The sequence below is a fragment of the Manis pentadactyla genome, chromosome 16 (genome assembly GCF_030020395.1).
Source record: "Manis pentadactyla isolate mManPen7 chromosome 16, mManPen7.hap1, whole genome shotgun sequence".
In the NCBI taxonomy this organism is placed as follows: domain Eukaryota; kingdom Metazoa; phylum Chordata; class Mammalia; order Pholidota; family Manidae; genus Manis; species Manis pentadactyla.
Window position 1 is genome coordinate 71,285,886 of NC_080034.1, and position 22,198 is coordinate 71,308,083.

Genomic DNA, 22,198 nt, shown 5'->3' on the forward strand with positions numbered 1-22,198 from the left:
CCACTTCAGCATTTTATTAAAAATAATAATAATAAAGAGAGAAATGTGGTATCCACATATAAATCAAGTATAAAAATCAAATGAGTATTCCTATTTGAACTGACTGTTCATAGTTCATAATGCATGAGCAAAACTGAAGGTTTCTGTGATGGCTGCCCTTGTACTGTTCACCATGTAAGAACTTAATTCACAATGTAAGAATTTGTTCTCCATGTAAGAACTTGTTTGTTATGCCTCAGAAGATTGGAGACTGACGAAAATTAGGCTTGGAGTGGATTAATGATTGTGCATTGAGCATTGACTCCCCTATACAGAATTTTATTGTTGTTAACAACCATTTGATCAATAAATATGAGAGATGCCCTCACAAAAAAAAAAAAAAAAAAGTACACACTTCCAATGGTAAAATAATAAGTAACCGGGATATAATGAATATAGTCAAGATATTGTAACAGCTTGGTATGGTGATAGCTGGTACCTAGAATTGTCATGTATATAAATGTGGAATCACTATGTTGTACACCTGAAACTAATGTAATGTAATACTGTGTGTCAACTACCCTTCAATAAAAAATAATTATCTAGAAAAAAAAAAAAATAAATAAATAAAATAAATAAAACACAGGATGCTGAAACTATTAACATGAAATCTGACTGAATTTTAAAAGTTATGAATTCCAAGAAATAAAACCATGCATTTATTGATATTTTGTATTTAAATAAAGAGCTAAAGAATATAGCTCTTGATTAAGTTAGTACCATGTCTTAAGAGGGAGGACTTTAACATTGGCAAGAAACTTTTACGGTTTAATTGTGAGAATGTTTCTGGAGCTCTCCATTTTAATTACTTACAAGAAGCTTGCTTTTATTTAGCAGTCACAAAAAAGGAATCCCATACAAGGTGGATTTTTAAAACACTGCAAAAATGATGTAAGCTATAATCTGAAAACTGCTTACTTTACTCAGCTTTTCAATCTGTCTTTCTAGCTCTTCAACACTTGCTGCTTGGTCACCTTCATCCTATACATGACAAAATACAGTATCATTTAAAGTTTTAAGATTTATTCAATCAATCTGTGGGTATTTAATGAAGGCCTCCTTTATGCAAAGCACTAGGATAGGCCCTATGGGAATGAGTAAGCCTCAGCTCTTGGTTCTTTGTAAACTAATAATCTGGTAGGGAGACACATGCACATCACACTATGGAAATAAAAACCACTACACAGAGGAAGCCATAGGGACCCCAAAAGAGGTAGAGATTTAAGAGTCATGGAGTTCAGGAGAGGGTGAGATTACTTTTAGTGGGAATCTTTACCGAGAGAGGCTACATGGAAGAAGTTGTGTCTTAATTAGCTACCGAAGAATGGTTCGGATTCGATCAATCAGAGAAAGCGCAGGGCATTCCAGAAAGAGTCTGATGTATCTTGACATGAAAGGTACACGAAGAGGTAAGACAGGAGATGAGGCAAGGATGAGTTCAGGGTTAAACGATCTAGAGCTATAAATGCTTGACCATGGTCAATAACGTGATCCTTTGAGGGAGGTTAAACGTGAGAACTACGCTTACAAAGATAATACGGCAATAGTCCTAAGATGGCCTGGAGCAGGGAAAGGATGAACATTGTCAAATCTGGTTAGTATTCCACTGCAGTGACTCAAGAGGGACGGAGAATGTGGGACTTACATAGGTAAAAGAAACAGAAACGGAGAAAAGCAAATGGACGTAAGAGAGTATTACCTAATTAGAAATGTTAAGTCATGGCCACTCATGGGTATGAGGCAGAGAGGGGTGAGGGAGACAAAGGAAGTAGTAAATTATGGTAAGAGTTTAAATCTGGGAGACTGCAAAACTACTGGTACCATTCATTTGGTACCAGTGACTCACTGGAGTCATTTTTAGGGCAAAGAAGGTAAGTTATATTTTGAACACATTGAGCTTTTATAAGAAAAATAATCCCTACGATATATAATACTAATTTCGTAAGTGGTACTTTACTGGTGATTACATGAAATTTTTCATTCTAGAAAATGAATATAGGAAAACAACCACCAAATTATATGTTTTAGAGGGAAAGCATAAAGTAAAAGGCACATGTCTTTTCTTTGTATCGTAGCCACGCTACTTCCTATGGGCAAACTACTTAACTCTTCTAAGACTATTTCCTTACCTGTAGATTGATAACAACATTTCCTGTAACATGGGGGCATCTGTGAGGGCCGAGGAGAACAGATCTGAAAGTAACCAGCAAACTTCCAGGCACACAGTGTGCAAACTGGTTACTTTCCCTCTTTCTGAAAATTGTATCTAGAAAATGCAGGTACCTCTTAGGTTTAAAAAAGTAAAATTTGTTTCCGGTGCTCATTTTCTAGAAGCATTTTTAAAAAGCCACACTGCCACCAACCACTCATGAGCAGGTATTTCTGGATGAGTAGTTATCTCCCCAACAAAAGGAAATGGAAAGAAGCTTTAGTATAAGCTATCGTTTATCTACTTCTCATCCAGTTTAGGGGAGCAAGTTACAGAGGCATTTAGGCATACTGTTTGTGCTAACAGTAACACAATTTCTACTTCAGGAAAGAAGTCTTAAAAGAGAACAGGCCCAATGACCCTCAAATAGATAATTACATAATTACATGTCTGTATGGTTCTAAAGTGATCTTTTGACTCGCAGGGCAAATGTTTGATAATATGCTTACACAAAAATACAATTCAAGCAACAGTAATAAAAAATACTTGCAAAAGACATCAAAGTAACTATGTATCAGTCAAATAAACTTAGTGCTGTTTCTAAGACTCTCCCTAAGATGAAAAGGAAGTAAAGTGTCTACTAAGGTTTGTTTAAAGCAAAGGAGTTTTGACTAATAGTCCTTATAATTTTAAGAGATGTGTAGAACTTAAAAGGTCAGAGAGAAAGGCAAGGAGACTAAGCACAAAGAACTCATCTCTGCCGTGGTTCTCCATGATTTCCCAACCAAAAGAGAGGCCACTGTATGTCCCTATGTGTCAAAGTTCGATCATCCACATAACCTGTTACCAGGCCAACTTGTGAAGTTAGAGCTCACGTAGGTTTCAACACAATTCTAAGGTTTAGGTATACAGACTCCATGTGCTGAAGGAATGAGGAGTGTGGAGAAGAGGGAATCATCTTTGAGACAAAGGGGGATGGACTTAGTCAAGGGCAGGACCTTCTAACAGAGAGCGATCACACGGGTCTCAACGGAAAGGCTCCCTGAAATGCATCTTCTAGGGAGTTTTAATTCCTGGCACTCTCCCCAAACTTTAATCAAGAATCTAAACCTACTTTTTGAGGAATAATGTATCTATCCTATCATTGGGCTCATTAAATAGTTAAATTTTTTAAGGCAATTGATAAGTGGCTACCAGTTCTTCATCATAACAGATAACTCTAAAATCACTTAAAAGAAATGTTATTTTGACTTGTTAGGTCCTAAAATTATTATCTTAAAAAGTTTTTAAACTGTTTTCTCACATTAACAACATATACATTTGCCAGGATTTTACTCAATGAAACCCTATAATCTACCTATAATTCAATTAAAAAGTCACTTTAAATGATATATGTGGTTAAGAGACATTAATGATATTTAAATAAGTAGTAACAAATTTTAGTAGAGTTTATCTACCTTGCCCCATTGATTATTTTCTTTATATCTTCAACCCCCTCTCTTACTGACTCCCTTCAACCCGAAATCATATTTAGCCTTTCACATCTGAGTAACCCTTGGTTGTCTGTCCCCTTTAGGAACCACCTTTTCCTCTGAGGCACAATGCTTACAGAAGTCATCTCACCTCCTCACCTTCTATGGTGCTCGATCCTTCGCCACCCAGCTCCTGCTCTGACCCGACTAACGACTGTGCTGCCACTGGTCCCCAGTGACCTCTGCCTTGCCCGATCCCACAGACACTTTCGATCCTCATCACACTAGACTCCTGCTACGTTAACATTGTTTATCACTCCCTCCTTTGAAATGTTCAGTTTTCTTGATTTTTGCTACTACTACATGGGTAGAAAAGAGCTGACATTGCAGGTCTGACTGCTCTATTTGAAAGGCCCGCGTACAAGGCTGGTCCCTGGCTGGTGTCTGGGAACTTGGATTTCACAGGGTTTCCTCCCACGCTGATAGACTGGCTCACTGGAACCCAACTGGGCTAACAATGGGGTGTATACTGAACACCTGTTTTTCTCCTGGGAGTTTTATACTTGTCATAACTCATTCCTAGGAGACTGAAGCCCATCCTGTGTGACTCCACTGGGAAAAGACTCTTAACAGTGTGGGTCTGGTTTCCTCTGGGCTGTGGCTCACACGTCTTTTCTCTCTGATTCTGATGTGTGAGTCTTCCTAGTGAGTCACTGACTCTGGTGATGGCCTCAGAGATCCTTGAACCATTACAGACATCTCCTACCTCTACGACTGCTCCTTCTTCAACAAGAAGCCCTACGGGATCTTCTGAAATGTTGACATCCCTTTGGGGTTCCAACTTCAGTCTACTGCTATGTTCCCTAAACCAATCACCCTGTACAGAAATCACCCACCTCATGATTTTAAACTACTGTCTGTGTGAATAACTTCCAGATCTATATGTTCATGACTGAACTCATCTTTAGGCTTCAGATTCTTATATCCAACTTACTGCAGAACTGCTGCAAAGGCACCTCAACCGTAACATGTCCAAAATGAACCCACCATCGTTTCTTGTCTTCCACTATCTGATCTGCACTCCCCTCCTCCTCTATCATCTATTTATTCTGTTCCTCCTGATTTCTCTAACTCAGTTAATGGCAAGAATACCACGCAGCCTCCCAAACCAGATGGTCGGGCATCAATCCTACCCTTCCATCAACCTACCAGTTCAAATACTACTCATTCTTCTCCCTAAGTATTTACTGAAATCGTTTCCTCCTTCTTCCCAACTACCATCGGGCTCGTTTGGGACCCTACAACTCATTAAACTCTTGCAACATCTCCTGACCGACCTTCCCACCTCTGATCTTGCCCTACCCCAAATCTACTTCTATTTTCCATGGAGCTGCCATAGGGAGCCACTAAAAAAAGCAAGTGTGACTCTGTCATTCTGTCACTTACAAAGAGGAAGCAATGGCTTCCTCCTACCAAAAAAGTGTAAATCCTAGTTCACAGTTGTTGCTAGGAGGCTCTCTAATAACAATGAAGCACTTGTCAGTCACTTAAGGCGCATCGTGGTTTCAGATTCCTACGTCCGTTTATGCTGTGCTTTTTGCCCAAGCACTTCTCTAGGGGTTCTTCCCCAGGTTAACATTCAGCCCACCTTTTAGCCTCAGCCAGTGGGCCCAGAAAGCCTTCGTTGAGGACCTATTCCTCATAAAGGTTCAATGCCCTTCCTTTCCGCCTGCCTAGCACAGAGTAGATACCGCCGGCAAAGCAGTTAACATGTAGTACATTACATTTTCTTACGGCAAATCTTCCTCAATGAGACTGCAAGTTGAGAAAGGACTTTCGGTACCTTACTCATCTTTGATCAAAAGTGCCCAGAGCGAGGCACATGATACACTGATGATGCTTGAGAAATACATCAGTTTCACTAAATGTGACAATACTTTCAAGGCATGAAGTATTGTACACATATAAGCTAGGATTTTACCAGAATGAAAGAGGATAACTGAAATTAAGAATCTACATGGTTCTTTGAAGAACTCTCAATATGTTCTATAAAAAGAAAAACTTGCCTTTGTTTATTCAGTGTAAGCCCATCCCATGTGTGGGCAATTATTAAACCATCACAAAAAACTTTACGAGGTGATTGTTATAAATATTCAGTTTTCAGATGAAGAAACTGAGGCAAGTAAGTGTCAAAATGGAATTCAAACCCAAATCCACCTGACCCCCAAATTCTGTTTTCAGTATGTTATGTTATCTTTGTCAAGTAATAAAATCTACCTAAACTTGATTACCTCATCTTCACAGACATCAGTTTTCTTTCCTTTTCTGTCTTCCTTGTCTTCCTCCTCCTCCTCCTCCTCCTCGTTGCCATCAGCGTCACTGTCGCCGCCCTTCCTTCTTCGCTTGTATCCTGCTGTGGGGGTGGCCGACGCGTGCTGCTCTTCTCCAAGATCGATGCCACCTGAAGTGTCTCTCTTGCCTGCTTTCTTAGCATAAATGATTCGGAGCCTTTAAAATGTAACAAAATTAGGATGTACAAGAAAATCTTCTCTTCATATATTTTAGAGAAAATAACGTGAGTTTTAAGCAAAAATGCCTTACGGTGAGTATTAAGTCAATGGCAATAAAATTAGAATTAAAGAAATTTAAGAAATATGTTTCCAGAAATTACAGAATATATTGACTTTTAAGAATTATTCTGGATCTCTCTGGAATTAGAATATATTTTAAAAATAAAACTTAGCTGAAAAAATTAACTCTAGCAATGACCAATGATAATTCCTGATCCCATGCTTTCAGACTGAAAAAATTTCTGTTCAAATTATACAAAGAAATCTCCTCTTACATAGAAATTGAGTAATTTCAGCATTATATTTCCTGGCGGGAAACTAATTAAGCTTTAATTCTGAATACATTTGGATATTTTAGACTCTATGAAAGCAAACTTTAATTAGAAAGCAATTTTTAAAAGTGGCAGTTCTAAACAGATTCTACTTATGACAAAACTAACTTGATAGCCAACAACAATCTTAGAAAACGTGATTGCTTGACTTCTTTGGGAGCAAAAATGTAAACTGACTTTTTTCTAAGTCTGAAGCATAAGATGTTCAATGACTCTAATTACAACTTTTGTCCACTGCAGACTCTCATCCTAGGTTTTATTAATTTCTTAATTCATCTTAATTAAGCTTTACCTTTTTTTATTTCTTACACATAATAAACTTTAAATTCTGTGTTTGGAATTTATGTTTTACTGGGGAATTTGTACAATGGGAAACAGTATACTAACTTTAATAAAACAGGACTTACTTGCTGAGTTTACCTTCTACCATCCATTTATCTCTCCTCAAGTTTGACATATAATCAGTGTTCTTGTCAATTTCACTGTCAATGCAAAAGTTTATTAGAAGACAGAAATTAATCCATTATGCAATATGTTAACATGGTGAGTAAACTGTTGCCATTTCTTGCTAACTAAAAGTGATGTCAATGAGTAGCGAAAACAAGTGAAAAATTATATCAATACAGTATCACAGCTAAGAGATATACAGAAGACTTAGTATGTCCACCAATGGTAGAAATGCATGGCTCTGAAATATACAGATTGATCCGTTTCCTAGAAAGGAAAAGAACTAAAAGTAACAATAATTAAAATATGTAAAATAATGAATAGAAAGAACAAGATGAATATGGATTTGTTCACCAAAACTTGAAATACTAGAGTGCAAAATTTACTTTGACTCTTAAATGTAAGTTTTTAAAAAGTACAATACATCAATAAACTAATATTAAATTGTTATTAGCAAATAATAAAATAAAAAGCTGGATAATTCTATTAATGGCTATGAAGGAAAATCACGTAGTTATTTATCACTGAAAGATGTCAAAGAAAGAAAAAATTCCGGATTCTTGCAAAGGTGCTACCTTCTGGTGGCATGGTAAGAAAAAACTATTTTTATGTTTCCTTATATGAATAATTAACAGAATTATTAAGTAAACAAAATGGTAGCAAAGAACATGCAGTAAGATCCAAATTTTCTTTTCAACAGACTGCAGTAAATGCATTAAAATAGTAGTAGTAGTAGTAGTCATCTCTGAATGGTGAGGTTAAGTGTAATTTTGTTTTCTTTGTGCTACTCTGTAAACTTTGGATTTTGCATGGGTAATTTGTGTTACTTTGTCATATAAATTATTTCGATTAGACAAATTGAGAACAGGAAGGAAGCGCCAGAGAAGTCTAGGCACGGGCTCACCTCACCACCCTCCTGCTGCACGCCAGCTCACTGATCAGGAAGGCCAGCGCCGAGGCTTTCTGGGCCGGAGTGTGGGCCTGGAAAGCCTTGGTCCTCAGGCTTTCGGTGAGCTCAGTCTGTCCACAACGGGCCTCCATAAAGATCTGCAAGATCTCGGAAACATTGTCTCGATTCATACCAACATTCAGCAAATGTTCTCCAAGAGCTGTTTCGGCCTATAAAAGTTTGGCATTTTTGTCAGTATTGTTCCTAACCGTACAGAACATAAAAACAATTAAGATTTTTAAATGTTTTTATTATATTATCTATGTATTACTGAAAAGGGCTTAATTCACACTTGAAATGAAGTAAAGATAAAAATAGACAACAGATGATAGACAGGTATTTGAGTACTTGCGTCTTTCTATTCCTTCTTTAGACCCTTGGTTAACAGGCAGGAAGGAGAGTATGTGAAGTCATGAGTAGATATCATACCTTCTTTGACTATAGAAACTATCTCAAGCTTTCTAAGGCTTTATCTAGGCGTTCTATCAGTACTGGTTGCGGGAGGCCCAGGGGCACTACTGTTGTGTTTTCCAGCTCTAGAGTGTCATGGACTTTATTGTCTGGTATCCTAAATAGGAAAATGGAAGAACAAGCAACTGGTGCACCTGGAAACTTCTCTCTCCATCATATTATCTACAGCAAAGCTGACTGAAATGTGTATCTTAGCTGGAATTATGATCCACTTGAATTTCTTGAGTATCCACTGAGAGGTACAGAGTCTTAACATGCTGATCTTAGAGGTGCTGTCACTAGCCTCAATTGTTCACAGTGATTGAGAGCACACAGCATAATTTCAGAAGGCATACATAAATTTTAATTCTTTATGATTTATAAATTCTCTTTTGCTGAATATCACTTTCCTTAAGTCACTTGGTTTTGGCCAAAAGCTAGAGAAAAATAAGAGTAATCTGGGAATATCTACATTCTGTAGGCTTTATGAACCAGGTTTCCCTAGATGTGGACCATTTGCAACTGAAAGCAAATCTACACTTAACTTTGTGAGATGCAGAAAAAACTAGATCAGTGTATACACTCTTCTGCTAATATGCTAAAGCCAGTTATCAGTGCACTGAGGGTACAAATTAAAATCACTTTTTGTATTTTGTTTTTTTACCTTGTATCCTGTAATTAGACCTGGATCACACACAGCAGCTGACAGGAGCCTCACAAGCAGGTCTTGTACCTCAGCCATGCTGTCCCCTAGATTCAGCAATCCCTCTTGAAGAATACTCAGGTCTGGAACATCAGTATTCCCATTAAAGCCTAAAGCTTTACCGAAGACTCGTAAGAACTGCACCACAATGAGACAGTTTGAAAATGTACTTCCAGAGAGGACAAGTCCTGGAATACGAGGCAACTCTGGCAAAGGCTGAAAAATAAAATAAAATAAAAAACTAATTAACTAAAACGGCTATGACTTCAGATTTTCTGAAATAGAACAAGTTGCCGTCTTTCTTTGCTCTTGAATTCTGCCAGTGGTTTTCCGTCTAGACTGTGGATTCCCTGAGGGCATTTCTGCAACCCCATAGTACTAAGCATGGGATTTTGAAACCAAGCAACCATCAATAAGTTTTAGTGGAACTCAATACGAACTCAGAATTCTGAAAAAAGAACACAAATTTTAATTAACATATTGATAGAACATGGGTTCCATAACTGGAGCAACAGAAGAAATAAGCATTTCAAAAGTACTTGGCCATGGACATACTAAGTAGGGCACGTGTACTAATTTCTTCTAATGATGGAGACTGATTAATAATTCATGCTTGTTTGGTTGCTCAGAAACTACCGTGTATCTATGGGCCGATGGGAGAATGGTACCATCTTTGGCTAATTAATGCAGATAAACTATTTGGTCCACATGACCAGAACCCATGATCCTATCAAGAACCCAGTTACACTGCAACTAACAGTCTCTAGGCTTGTAGCAAAACACTAATATTGAATTTCAATACTCCCATTAGAAAGCAGCTTCTTTTGCTACTTCTCAAATGTGCTCACATAGTAACATTTTAATGACAAAACTGTAGTACCAGTTGTCATGAATATTTAGGAAGTAAATAAGGCAATAAGGCCATGAATGAGACTTAATAATAGTATTTCAAATTTTGATTAGAAAAAAATGAACTTTTACATATTTCTATTTCACTGGTCTTTGTTAAACAATGTTCCTCCACCCTGCACTTACTGAAACAACTAACCAAGGACCTTCTCTAGTGATACTGTGTGGAAACAGAACTGCGGATAATATCTGATAGCACACAAACCTTACAGGTTCCATTTGAAAACCAAACCATCTAAGTCTGAATCTTTTTTCTTGAACCATATCATACACATACCATGTGATTTAAAAAATTTATATAACAAAGCTATCAAAAGGCTTAAAATGGACTTCTATATTTGATTTACTGCATGTGGATTTAAACAGAAATAACAAATTCAAGAAAATAGAGATCTTTTAGGATTTTTCAAAAATTGCTCACTGTGAGCCTACTAAATGTGTCAACTAACCTATGTACCCTCTCTGGACATAGGAAAATTTAAACATGCAGTTTTACTAAAACTAGTGTTTATACTTTTATTTGTAGTTAAAAGCATTTGTGCTAAGTAAGAATATTATTATAACTAAATCCCCACTAGGATATTTTTGCTTTAAGTGCTTTAGAAAAAGCTGAAAAGAGACAATCACTCTTTGTATTATCAGATGAACATGGCATATAATATAGATCCTATTGACTAATTATACTATTATTGACAGTATTACAGAAATATGTATTATTGACAATTTTCTACAAATACCATCTTAACTATAGCCAAACATAATTGATTTCTTCTGATAAGTATATAAATTATGCCAGTTAACATGATTATCACGCTCTTTCCAAATTTCTACTTTTACGTATTTTAGCAACATCTGTGAAAACAACAGGAGAGAAAACACATGAGGTCCTCTCACTGGACACATTTCTTGGCTTTCAAGGTGATAAACAGTATGGACCCTGGAGTTTAACAAATTGGAGTTTGGATCCAAGGTGCCACTTATGAGTTGTGTCATCTTGGGCAAGTTCCTTCACCTCTTTGTGTCAAAGTTTCTCACTTGTAAATGGGCATAAATACCTCTTCAACAGGATTGTGGTGAGGGTTAAATGGGAGAATTCATACGTAAAAAACACTTAGCACAGTGCCTGGAAAGTAGTCAACATACTCAATGAAGTTAGCTAACAAGTCTAAAGCACTGAAGGAGGTTACAGATTATAAATCCTGATTTATTTAAATATCTAAGGGGGTTTGAGGAGAAGGCAGATCTTTCTGTATCTAAACATATAGGAAGGACCAAATGAAACAGAAATCTTATCTACTTTTATCATTCCCCCTTGTACATTTGTACAGTGTTTTTATTTCAATGAAAAAGATTGGCAGCACTCCACCACTTATATATTTAGAACTTCCATTTCCAGCGCAGGAGGTCAACAGACTTATTGGTGGCCATCAGGAGAAGCACACTGACCTAGACTTGGAAATCCACTGCTCAGCTGAAAGTGAAAGCCTTCGTACTGGCAGCTCGGGCAGACGAATGAGGTGAGAACACAGGAAAAATTAAACTTATTAAGGAAATGGTTTACATGATAACTTACCTTTTGGTCTGCTAAGCACATGTCTTCATTAGGCTTCTTTAGTTCTTTTGCAATTTCTAATTCTAATCTTCGTTGCTCTAGTTTAAGCTCTTTCTTTAATCGTTTCTCATCACGTTTTTCTTGCTTCGACCGTTCTTTTTCCTTAAAAAGAAAACCATGCCCACATAGTCTCTTTAACCATTATTATGTTTGAAAAGCCATTAGTTAAAATTTAAAAAGTGATCTGTGTTATGTCCATGAACAGAACTGTCCAAGCAGGTTTAAGCGACGGACTTAGGACTGCATAGAAATAACTTATTTTGCTTTTCAGTATTGTCACTCTTTGATTTTCAAAATAATCTTATGACTGTATATATTTTTGTGCAGTTGATCCTTAATCAGCACAGGCTTGAACTGCATGGGTCCACTTATATGCAGGTTTAAAAAAAATACACACACTGGTAACTTTTTTGAGATCTGCAACAATTTGAAAAAACATTTTCTTTTCTCTAGCTTTATTGTGAGAATACAGCGTACAATACATACAACATAAAAAATATGGTTGATGATCTGCTTATGTTATCAGTAAGGCTTCCCAGTCAATGGTAGGCTATTATAAGTAGTTAAGTTTCTGGGGAGTCAGGTGTTATATGCAGAGTTGTTTCCTTAATGTCACATTGTTCCAAGGCCAGCTGTGTGTTCTCTGTGTGTGTGCATGTGTATTCTTGGGCATCATTTTTAACTAGTGATATGCAGTACTTTTTCCAATTAAAAAACCATAGCTATAATATGGAACAGAAGGTAAGAGTGTGGTCAATTTTTAGGATAAAACGGAGATTTCCAAGAAATCTTTGAAAATAGTAGGATCTTTAAAACTTGGTGACAGGCATCCATTTTTGTTTACTAATAAAGATACTTCAAGGGAAACATGGCGTCTCTAAATTCAGTGAATTTAGTGAACTTATCCACTATTTTAATTTATTAGTCAAATTAGTCACTAATTTATTTACTGAATTTTAATGAACTGTATAGGACTAATGCAAATCCTGTGGTTCTCGTGTAAGATGACTCAAAGAACCAGTTTCAAATGGCATATATAGACAGTCACAACCTAGGCCCCCACAAGGTCAGTCTCACGTCTTACTCTCGGTGCATTCGCCAGGCCCTAGTGACACTGACACAGCTGGGTTGGGAAAAGTCTGCGTGACAGTTTGAGGCACTGCTTGGATGATGATGTGATGATGCTGCTGAAGATGGAGGAGGAGGAGGAGAAAGAGGAGAAGCAGCAACAAAGCTAAGACAGGTGTACATACAAGGTTAAAACTGACTCCCTCTGCCCCTTGTCTTCCTCACCCCAAGGGCCCTAACTCAGTCATCAGGCTGTACCTTAGTGTATGTCATCCCCGCCCTGCTTAGAATTCACAGCTCCTCCTCCTCAACACATATGCCTTTTTTTTTTTTTTTACTCTTCCCACAACTACTTCAGGCACTGTAATATTTCTTTTTTGGCTCCCACATAACATAGCATTTATTGAACTCTGGGACAATTATCTGTTTAATGTCTCTCACGTTACTGTGAACTTAGAGTGGTCAGAAGAACTAATTTATTCACCCATTTCTTAATGCACCTATTCAATTCTCAGCTGTACAATTTGCCAGGCACAGTTTTGAGGGATTTTTATCCTTTTCCCTGACTCTCATGTCTGTATCATTTCAACATTCCTCACCAACTGATCTAAATATTATTTTTATTTCTGACTATAGTAATTATCATCTGACTCTAACGGACATATTTGGTGTGCTTTAGCATATAAAACTTATTTAAGCATGAATTAATGATTAATTCTACAAATGCCACATAAATAAAGATACGTTAACATCTGTACTAGTAGTCATTGAAAATATTCAATAGCCAGTCTTTTTCTCTACTTTTTACATTTTATATCGTGGACAAACATAATTGATGTTTTCAATTTTCATCTATACACAAACCTTGTATCCAAAAGCAGAGATAAACACCTTTGTTAATAATACTCAAGTTATATTTAGGAATTTTTAAGTATCTGAAATCACAGTCATGAAACCAAATTTTAACCCCTCAAAAGACCCTCAAACAACATCCCAGTAATTAATGGTAACTCTTTTTATTATTGGTAAATAACTGATAACGTTAGGCTTTTGTTTCTATAGGCTTCAATTTTTAATATTGAAACAAAGAGAAAGTTATAATCCAAGGACATAATCAGATTTCAGATGCCATTTGAAACTTATAAACAACACAAAGTAGCTTTAGGGAGATCATTCTGATCGAGAGAAACACCACACAGTACAAAGCATTATCCAACAGTTTGCACTTCTGAGTTGGGGGTCTGCTACTTAAAGAGCTAAAGACATCACAAAAAAACCCATATATAAAGAAACAAATATAAACATACAATAAAAGCACACATTATATACATTTATCTGTGCTAAACATTATTTCATATAGTCATTTTGAGTTTTTATTTTTAATATAATTGATACTGGTATACCATCGCAGCGTTTACTTAAAAAAAAAATAACATGCTGATTCAAAATGGATCAAAGACCTGAATGTAAGTCATAAAACCAAAAAACTCTTGGATAAAAACATCGGGAAAACTCTTTTGGACATAAACATGAGCGAATTCCTAGTATCTCTCAGGGCAAGGGAAACAAAAGCAAAAATGAACAAGTGGGACTATATCAAGCTGAAAAGCATATGTACAGCAAAGGACACCTTCGTTAGAAAAAAAGGAACCCTGCAGTATGGAATATATGCATGAATGACAGATCTGATAAAGGGTTGACATCCAACATATATAAAGAGCTCGTGCACCTCAACAAACAAAAAGCGAATAATCCTATTAAAAAATGTGCAGAGGAGCTGAACAGACAGTTCTCCAAAGAAATTCAGATGGCCAACAGACACATGAAAAGATGCTGCACATCGCTAGTCATCAGAGAAATGCAAATTAAAACCACAATGAGATATCACCTCACACCAGTAAGGATCGCCACCATCCAAAAGACAAACAACAAGAAATGTTGGCGAGGTTGTGGAGAAAGAGGAACCCTCCTACATTGCTAGGGGGAATGTAAATTAGTTCAACCATTGTGGAAAGCAGTATGGAGGTTTCTCAGAAAGCTCAAAATAGACATAACATTTGAACCAGGAATTCCACTTCTGGGAATTTACCCTAAGAATGCAGCAGCCCAGTTTGAAAAAGACAGATGCACCTCTATGTTTATCGCAGCACCATTTACAATAGCCGAGAAATGGAAGCAACCTAAGTGTCCATCAGTAGATGAATGGATAAAGAAGAGGTGGTACATACACACAGTGGAGTATTATTCAGCTATAAGAACAAAATTAATCCTATCATTTGCAAGAACATGGATGGATCTAGAGGGTACTATGCTCAGTGAAATAAGCCAGGCAGGAAAAGACAAGTCCCAAATGATTTCACTCGTATGTGGAGTATAAGAACAAAGAAAAACTGAGGGAACAAAACAGCAGCACAACCACAGAACCCATGAATGGACTCACAGCTACCAAAGGGAAAGGAACTGGGGAGGATGGGTGGGAAGGGAGGGATGAGGGCAGGCAAACAGAAAGGGGGCCTTACGTTTACCATGTATAATGTGCGGTGGGGGCATGGGGAGGGCTGTGCTACGCAGAGAAGACACGTAGTGATTCTACAACATCTTACTACGCTGATGACACTGACTGTAATAGGGTTTGTGGGGGGAACTTGGTGAAGGGGGGAGCCTAGTAAACAAAGTTCTTCATGTCATAGTGGATTAAGGATAACAAAATAAATTAAAAAACTAAAAACTCTGACTGTCCTCTACATTTACCTGTTTTCGTTTCTCAGCCTCCAATAATTTGGCTTTTGCAGCTTCTTCCTTCTTTATCCTCTTAGCCTGTGCATATAAAATAGGTCGCAAAGTCATGCAACAGCACCACCACAACCTGAATATGACCTTAGACTTGGAAACGGAGCTCCATGCCTCGCAAGGTTCAAACGGTATGTAACGTGTATGTAGACAATTACAGATTTCCCCTCAGTTTGTTACGTTTAACATACTGATTTCATTTGTAACGTATAGATTACAATTAAGATATACAAAAAAATTCTTAAATTCGTAAGAGAATGTCAGGTTTTTTTCTTCAAACTCTGTAAAACGTCTGAAATAATTTGAGTGTTACTTTACCTTAAAACTTAATCACAGAAAAAAATGATGTTATGGCATTTTTTGCTTTTTCTGATTTTTGAAAGTAAATCATGATCACTGTAGAAACTTTACAAAAACGGGATCGATTTTAACAATAAAGGTTAAAGGACAAATAAGTAGCATTTAAAAATGCCCGTGTCTACTTTACTTGAAGTTTCGTTTGTAATACTTAAAATTTGAGATAAATCCATTACTTAAATAACATTAACTCTATTTAACGTACGGTGGTTAAATTCAAGGTTTTTTCCCTAATATAATAGAAACATAACCTTTAATGAAGCACATTATGAATATCAAGCTCATGCTATCAAATTTGAGCTTTATAATCTTACTCATTATCTAGTAGCTTCATAATTATCTAGTAGTAATTGCCAATGTACTTTAATATTTTCAATTTGGAGGGTTTTAAAATTAATTTGAAATGGGTAAGGGAATATGTGTACATGGTTTTAGAAGGAAAAAACCTGCAACTGTGGAAACCTCAGCTAACCGTATTGCTCAGGGAATAAGCCAATTTTTATGGCAACAGTTTCCTGAACAGCTAAGGGTTTGGATTATAATAATTTTCAACATTAAAAAGCTCGTTTTGGACAAAAGTACTTTGGATAATTTTGAGACATATACACGTACAGCTCAGATAGACACAGTACACTTAACATAATTTGGCTTTTTCTTGAAGACTTGAGCAGTTATTCTTGACATCAGTTACTATACACAGTTTGATAACAGAAATGCCTTTGGGCCATTGAGGTGTTGAAAATTGCTTCCTTTTTAACTACCAGATTACAGACTGTTGCTAGGCTTTGGAGTTTCTGTTTATCCTATTTTCCCTTGCTGTCTTGCAGCTATTCCTTTTGCTGTTGCCAGCATGTCCTTGAGCCCTATTCTGTCAGCCCAGTTCTGTCCGAACTCAGAAAACAAAGCTGGTTAAACTGTTTACACATTGAACACTCCTACTTTTGTCATGTTTCATTTCTAAATGAAAAGCAGGTATGACTATAAGACTTAATGACGTTGTGAAAAGTAAAGAACATGAATTTTAGCGTATGATCTTTATGACTATATTGGCTATTGAGAGGTTTCCCCTTTCTTTTTTTTCCTTTACTTATTTCCTGGATTTTTACTATTAGGATTAGATAAGCTTGCTAAGTAAGGTTCAGAGAGGTCCTTATTCTATACATTATGTTTACAGATAATTTGTGATGGACATGTTAATTTGTATGAGTGAGAGAACAGACTGATAAAATTTTCATTTTTCAGACTTTAAAATACATGACTATATTACTTTAATCATATCAAATTTAAGAATTCTACCTCCAGAATTTGCTGGGCTCGAAGACCTTTTTCCATTCTCATTTGTTGTATTCTCTTAATTCTTTCCTGTAGGAAAAATTATGACAATTTTAGATAATAAGCTAAATATCTAGGAGGAAGGTATTTAAGTGGAATCAAATAATTAAAGATATAAGTACAGATTTACCAAATTTTACCCATGCTGGATATAAATTTTAATTATTTACTTTAACATTATATATATGCCACCTGTCTTAAATTGGAATGACTTTATAAAATGTCTCAAAACAATTTTAAAATACAAATGCTAAATAAGTATATAAAAACAACATAAACCAAGCTGGTTAAACTCAAGTCTTTATAAATATTTGCAAGTACAAGTAATACTCATTTGGAAATAAATATTGGACAGACAAGTAGGATAAAACAGTCTATCAGGAAATCAGGACCCCTAAGGCTGGTCCTGAGTTACTGTCACTCATTGCATGAACTTGGACAAATAGAACTACTCTTGCATAAAATAGGGGAGGCACTTGCTCTTTTTCTCACTGTCACAATTAAATTAAAAACGATTTAAAAAGTGCACAGTACATCACGATTGTACGAAGTATTAACAATTGCCATAACGTGATAAATTACATTACTTTCAATAACTACAGTAAGCCAAATACAGAAATAATTTGTAGTAACTTATAAGTGGTGCTCAAATTATCTAAATGTAATGTACTAGTTATTGTTTGAATTCAGCAATCTAAATTTTGTTAACCTTACATTCTCATTTTAAAAAATCACTCCATATGTTATAAGCACATCGTTAACAATTTCACATACATAAATCCCTTTGAAAGTCCTAAATTGGCACTGATGAGGATACAGTTTTAAAAAAATACACCTAAATTGCCCTACTTGTAAATTGCAGCTGTCCTAGGATTTTCAGAGCCAACACATTCTATACTACCAAATATTACCATACCCACCCCTACTTCCAGATGCTAGTTGTACCTTTTGAAGCAATACTTTAATACATTTTTATTTCGTTTTTTGCATTGATGTTATTGATTTCCTGCAGGGATCCACTGTAGGATAATGAGATTTCTGGAATTTCTGCTGTGATTTTAGAAGACTGATCACTTTCTATGACTTTGCTCATTGTGAACCTAGGTTTTGATTATAGCTCACAAAAATAAAAATACAAGTGTATATTTTCTTTTATTTCCAAGTTGTAGAGAACACTGCATTTGATCCGCATTTGAAATATTTATTTAGATTAGAACTTGAGACCAAAGTGTTCTCTGAATTTAATCTTTAATCATGTCTACAAAAGCCATTCATTAATCTCTTAAGCACAGAAATAGGTATAGAACCTTGGGCTTAACTCACCCAGTGTAGAGCTGTTGTTTTAGTCTGAGTGATTTATACGGATGTACATATATATACTTGGTAGTGCTTTCATTAGCAATAGCAGAGATAAACATTATTTATAAATCAGTGCAGGGGAAGGAGCCAAGATGGCGGCGTGAATAGAGCGGTGGAAATCTCCTCCAAAAAGCCTACATATTTTTGAAAATACAACAAATACAACTATCCCTAAAAGTGAGACCAGAAGATACAGGACAACAGCCAGGCAACATCCACACCTGTGAGAACACAGTGCCTCCGAAGGGGGTAAGATACAAGCCGCAGCCCGGCAGGACACGAGCGTCTCTTACCCCAGCTCCTAGCGGGAGGAGAGGAGTCACAGCAGGGAGGGAGAGGGAGCCCAGGACTGCTAAATTCCCAGCCCCAGCCATAAGCACTAGGAGAGCAGACACACAGCGAGTGGCGAGCTGGATGCTAGAGAAACGGGACAGTAAAACCTGCGAGCTGCCCCCACAGCCGGAGCCCCAGGGACAAAGAAAAGCGAGTGCTTTTTGAAAGTCTTAAAGGGACAGGAGCCTCAAACTGTAGGAAACACCCCGGTGTAATCAGCCCAGTTACTGGGAATACCGGGTAACTCGGGGCGCCCCGAACCCCTGGGTGGCAGCGCTACTCGGAGGCCCCTCACGGTGACAAACAGCGTCCCTCCAATTTCAACTCTGACGTGGCTCCGCCATAGCAGAACAGTAGTCTGAGGCCGGCCTCTCCCATGGAAGCAGGGCAGAGATTCCTCCACAACCTCTGGGCAAGAATAAGAAACCCAGTATGCGTGCAGCTGCCCAGCACAAGCCGCTAGGGGTCGCCGTTCTCCCAGGAGAGGAAGGCCACAAACCAGCAAGAAGGGACGACCTCCCAGCGACATACACACCAGCTCCCCAGAACTACCTCTATCGCCATGAAAAGACAGAAGAATTTGATGCAGACCAGACTAATCCAGACATCCTCCCCTGAGAAGGAACCTCGGGAGATAGACGTAACCAATCTCCCTGAAAAATAATTCAAAATAAAGGTCATAACCATGCTTATGGATCTTCAGAGAAATATGCAAGAGCTAAGGTATGAAGTCCAGAGGGAGATTACAGAAATAAAACAATCTCTGGAAGGACTTAAGAGCAGACTGGATGAGGTGCAAGAAGCCTTTAATGGAATAGAAATCAGAGAACAGGAACGCAGAGAAGTTGATGCAGAGAGAGATAAAAGGATGTCCAGGAATGAAAGAATATCAAGAGAACTGCGTGGCCAAACCAAACGGAACAGTCTTCGCATTATAGGGGTACCAGAAGAAGAAGAGAGAGAAAAAGGGATAGAAAGTGTCCTTGAAGAAATAATTGCTGAAACCTTCCCAGAAATGGGGGAGGAAATAGTTCCTCAGACCACAGAGCACACAGAACTCCAAAGAGGACAGCACCAAGACACATAATAATTAAAATGGCAAAGATCAAGGATGAGGATAGAGTTTTAAAGGCTGCTAGAGAGAGGAAAAAGGCCACCTATGAGGAAAAACCCATCAGGCTATCATCAGACTTCTGAGCAGAAACTTTACAGGCCAGAAGAGAATGGCATGATATATTTAATGCAATGAAACAGAAGGGCCTTCAACCAGGAATACTATATCCAGCACGTTTATCATTTAATATGAAGGAGGGAGTAAACAATTCCCAGACAAGCAGAAGATGAGGGAATTTAACTCCCACAAACCACCTTTACAGGGAATTGTAGACGGACAGCTCTAGATGGCAGCACTACCAAGGCTAAACAGATGTCACTGGAGAAAATAAAATCACAGCAAAGAAAGCAGACAGACCAAATTCTAACTGAAGGCAAAAAATAGAATCAACTACACACAAAGGCAGTTAAAGGAAACACAAAAGAGCAGAGAATAAAACACCCAATTTATAAAGAATGGAGGAGGAAGAATAAGAAAGGAGAGAAATAAAGAATCACCAGACAGTGTCTACAATTGCTCAATAAGCAAGTCAAGTTAGGCAGTAAGATACTAAAGAACCTAACCTTGAACCTTTGGTAACCACAAATCTAAAGCCTGCAATGCCAATAAGTACGTATCCTTCAATAATCACCGTAAATGTAAATAAACTGAATGCACCAATCAAAAGATGCAGAATAATACAATGGATAAAAAAGCAAGACCCATCTATTGGCTGCTTAAAAGAGACCCACTTCAAACCCAAAGACATGCAGTGACAAAAAGTCAAGGGATGGAAAATGATATTCCATGCAAACAAAAGGGAGACAAAAGCCGGTGTGGCAGTACTAGTAGCAGACAAAATAGACTTAAAAACAAAGAAAGTCACAAGAGATAAAGAAGGGCATTACATAATGATAAAGGGGTCAGTGCAACAAGAGGATATAACCATTATAAATATATATGCACCCAACACAGCACACCAGCATATGTGAAACAAATACCAACAAAACTAAAAGGAGGAAATAGAATGCAATGCTTTCATTTTGGGAGACGTCAACACACCATTCACTTCAAAGGACAGATCCACTAGACAGAAAATAAGGAAGGACACAGAGGCAATGAAGAACACACTAGAACAGACGGAACTAATAGACATCTATAGAACTCTACATACAAGAGCAACAGGATACACATTCTTCTCAAGTGCTCGTGGAACATTCTCCAGAATAGACCAAATACTAGGCCACAAGAAGAGCCTCAGTAAATTCCAAAAGATTGAAATTCTACCAACCAACTTTTCAGACCACAAAGGAATAAAATTAGAACTAAATTGTACAAAGAAAGCAAAAAGGCCCACAAACACATGGAGGCTTAACAACATGCTCCTAAATAATCAATAGATCAACGACCATATTAATATAGAGATCAAGCAATATATGGAAACAAATGACAACAACAGCACAAAGCTCCAACTTCTGAGGGACGCAGCAAAAGCAGTCCTAAGAGAAAAGCACATAGCAATCCAGGCATATGTAAAGAAGGAAGAACAATCCCAAATGAATAGTCTAATGTCACAATTATCGAAATTGGAAAAAGAACAAATGAGGCCTAAAGTCAGCTGGAGGAACATAATAAAGATCAATGAACAAATAAATAAAATTGAGAAGAATAAAATAGAAAAAAAAAATCAATGAAACCAAGAGCTGGTTCTTTGAAAAAATAAACAAACTAGATAAGGCTCTAGCAAGACTTATTAAGAGAAAAACAGAATCAACACACATCAACAGAATCAGAAATGAGAAAGAAAAACTCACGACAGACCCCACAGAAATACAAAGAATTATTAGAGAACACTATGAAAACCTATATGATAACAAGCTGGAAAACCTAGAAGAAATGGACAACTTCTTAGAAAAATACAACCGTCCAAGACTGACCAAGGAAGAAACACAAAATCTAAACAAACCAATTACCAGCAAAGAAATTGAAGCGGTAATCAACTACCCAGGAACAAAACCCCAGGGAGAGATGGATTTTCCTCAGAATTTTATCACACATACAGAGAAGACATAATACCCATTCTCCTTAAAGTTTTCCAAAAAATAGAAGAGGAGAGAATACTCCCAAACTCATTCTATGAAGCCAACATCACCCTAATACCAAAACCAGGCAAAGACCCCACCAAAAAAGAAAATTACAGACCAGTATCCCTGATGAACATAGATACAAAAATA

General features: G+C 37.1%; 1 protein-coding gene across 1 annotated transcript in view; it reads right to left on the bottom strand.

Moving 5' to 3' along the window:
* LOC130681275 (bromodomain adjacent to zinc finger domain protein 2B-like) overlaps positions 1-22,198 on the bottom strand; it is a 113,158-nt gene that overhangs the window by 20,488 nt on the left and 70,472 nt on the right. The window contains exons 7-14 of the mRNA XM_057493912.1: positions 17,144-17,206; positions 15,452-15,517; positions 11,594-11,734; positions 9,073-9,327; positions 7,914-8,128; positions 6,970-7,044; positions 5,952-6,168; positions 958-1,020 (exon numbers count right to left, since the gene is read on the bottom strand). Of these exons, the coding sequence (XP_057349895.1) occupies positions 958-1,020; positions 5,952-6,168; positions 6,970-7,044; positions 7,914-8,128; positions 9,073-9,327; positions 11,594-11,734; positions 15,452-15,517; positions 17,144-17,206 (1,095 nt within the window). The remainder of the gene's footprint in view (positions 1-957; positions 1,021-5,951; positions 6,169-6,969; positions 7,045-7,913; positions 8,129-9,072; positions 9,328-11,593; positions 11,735-15,451; positions 15,518-17,143; positions 17,207-22,198) is intronic.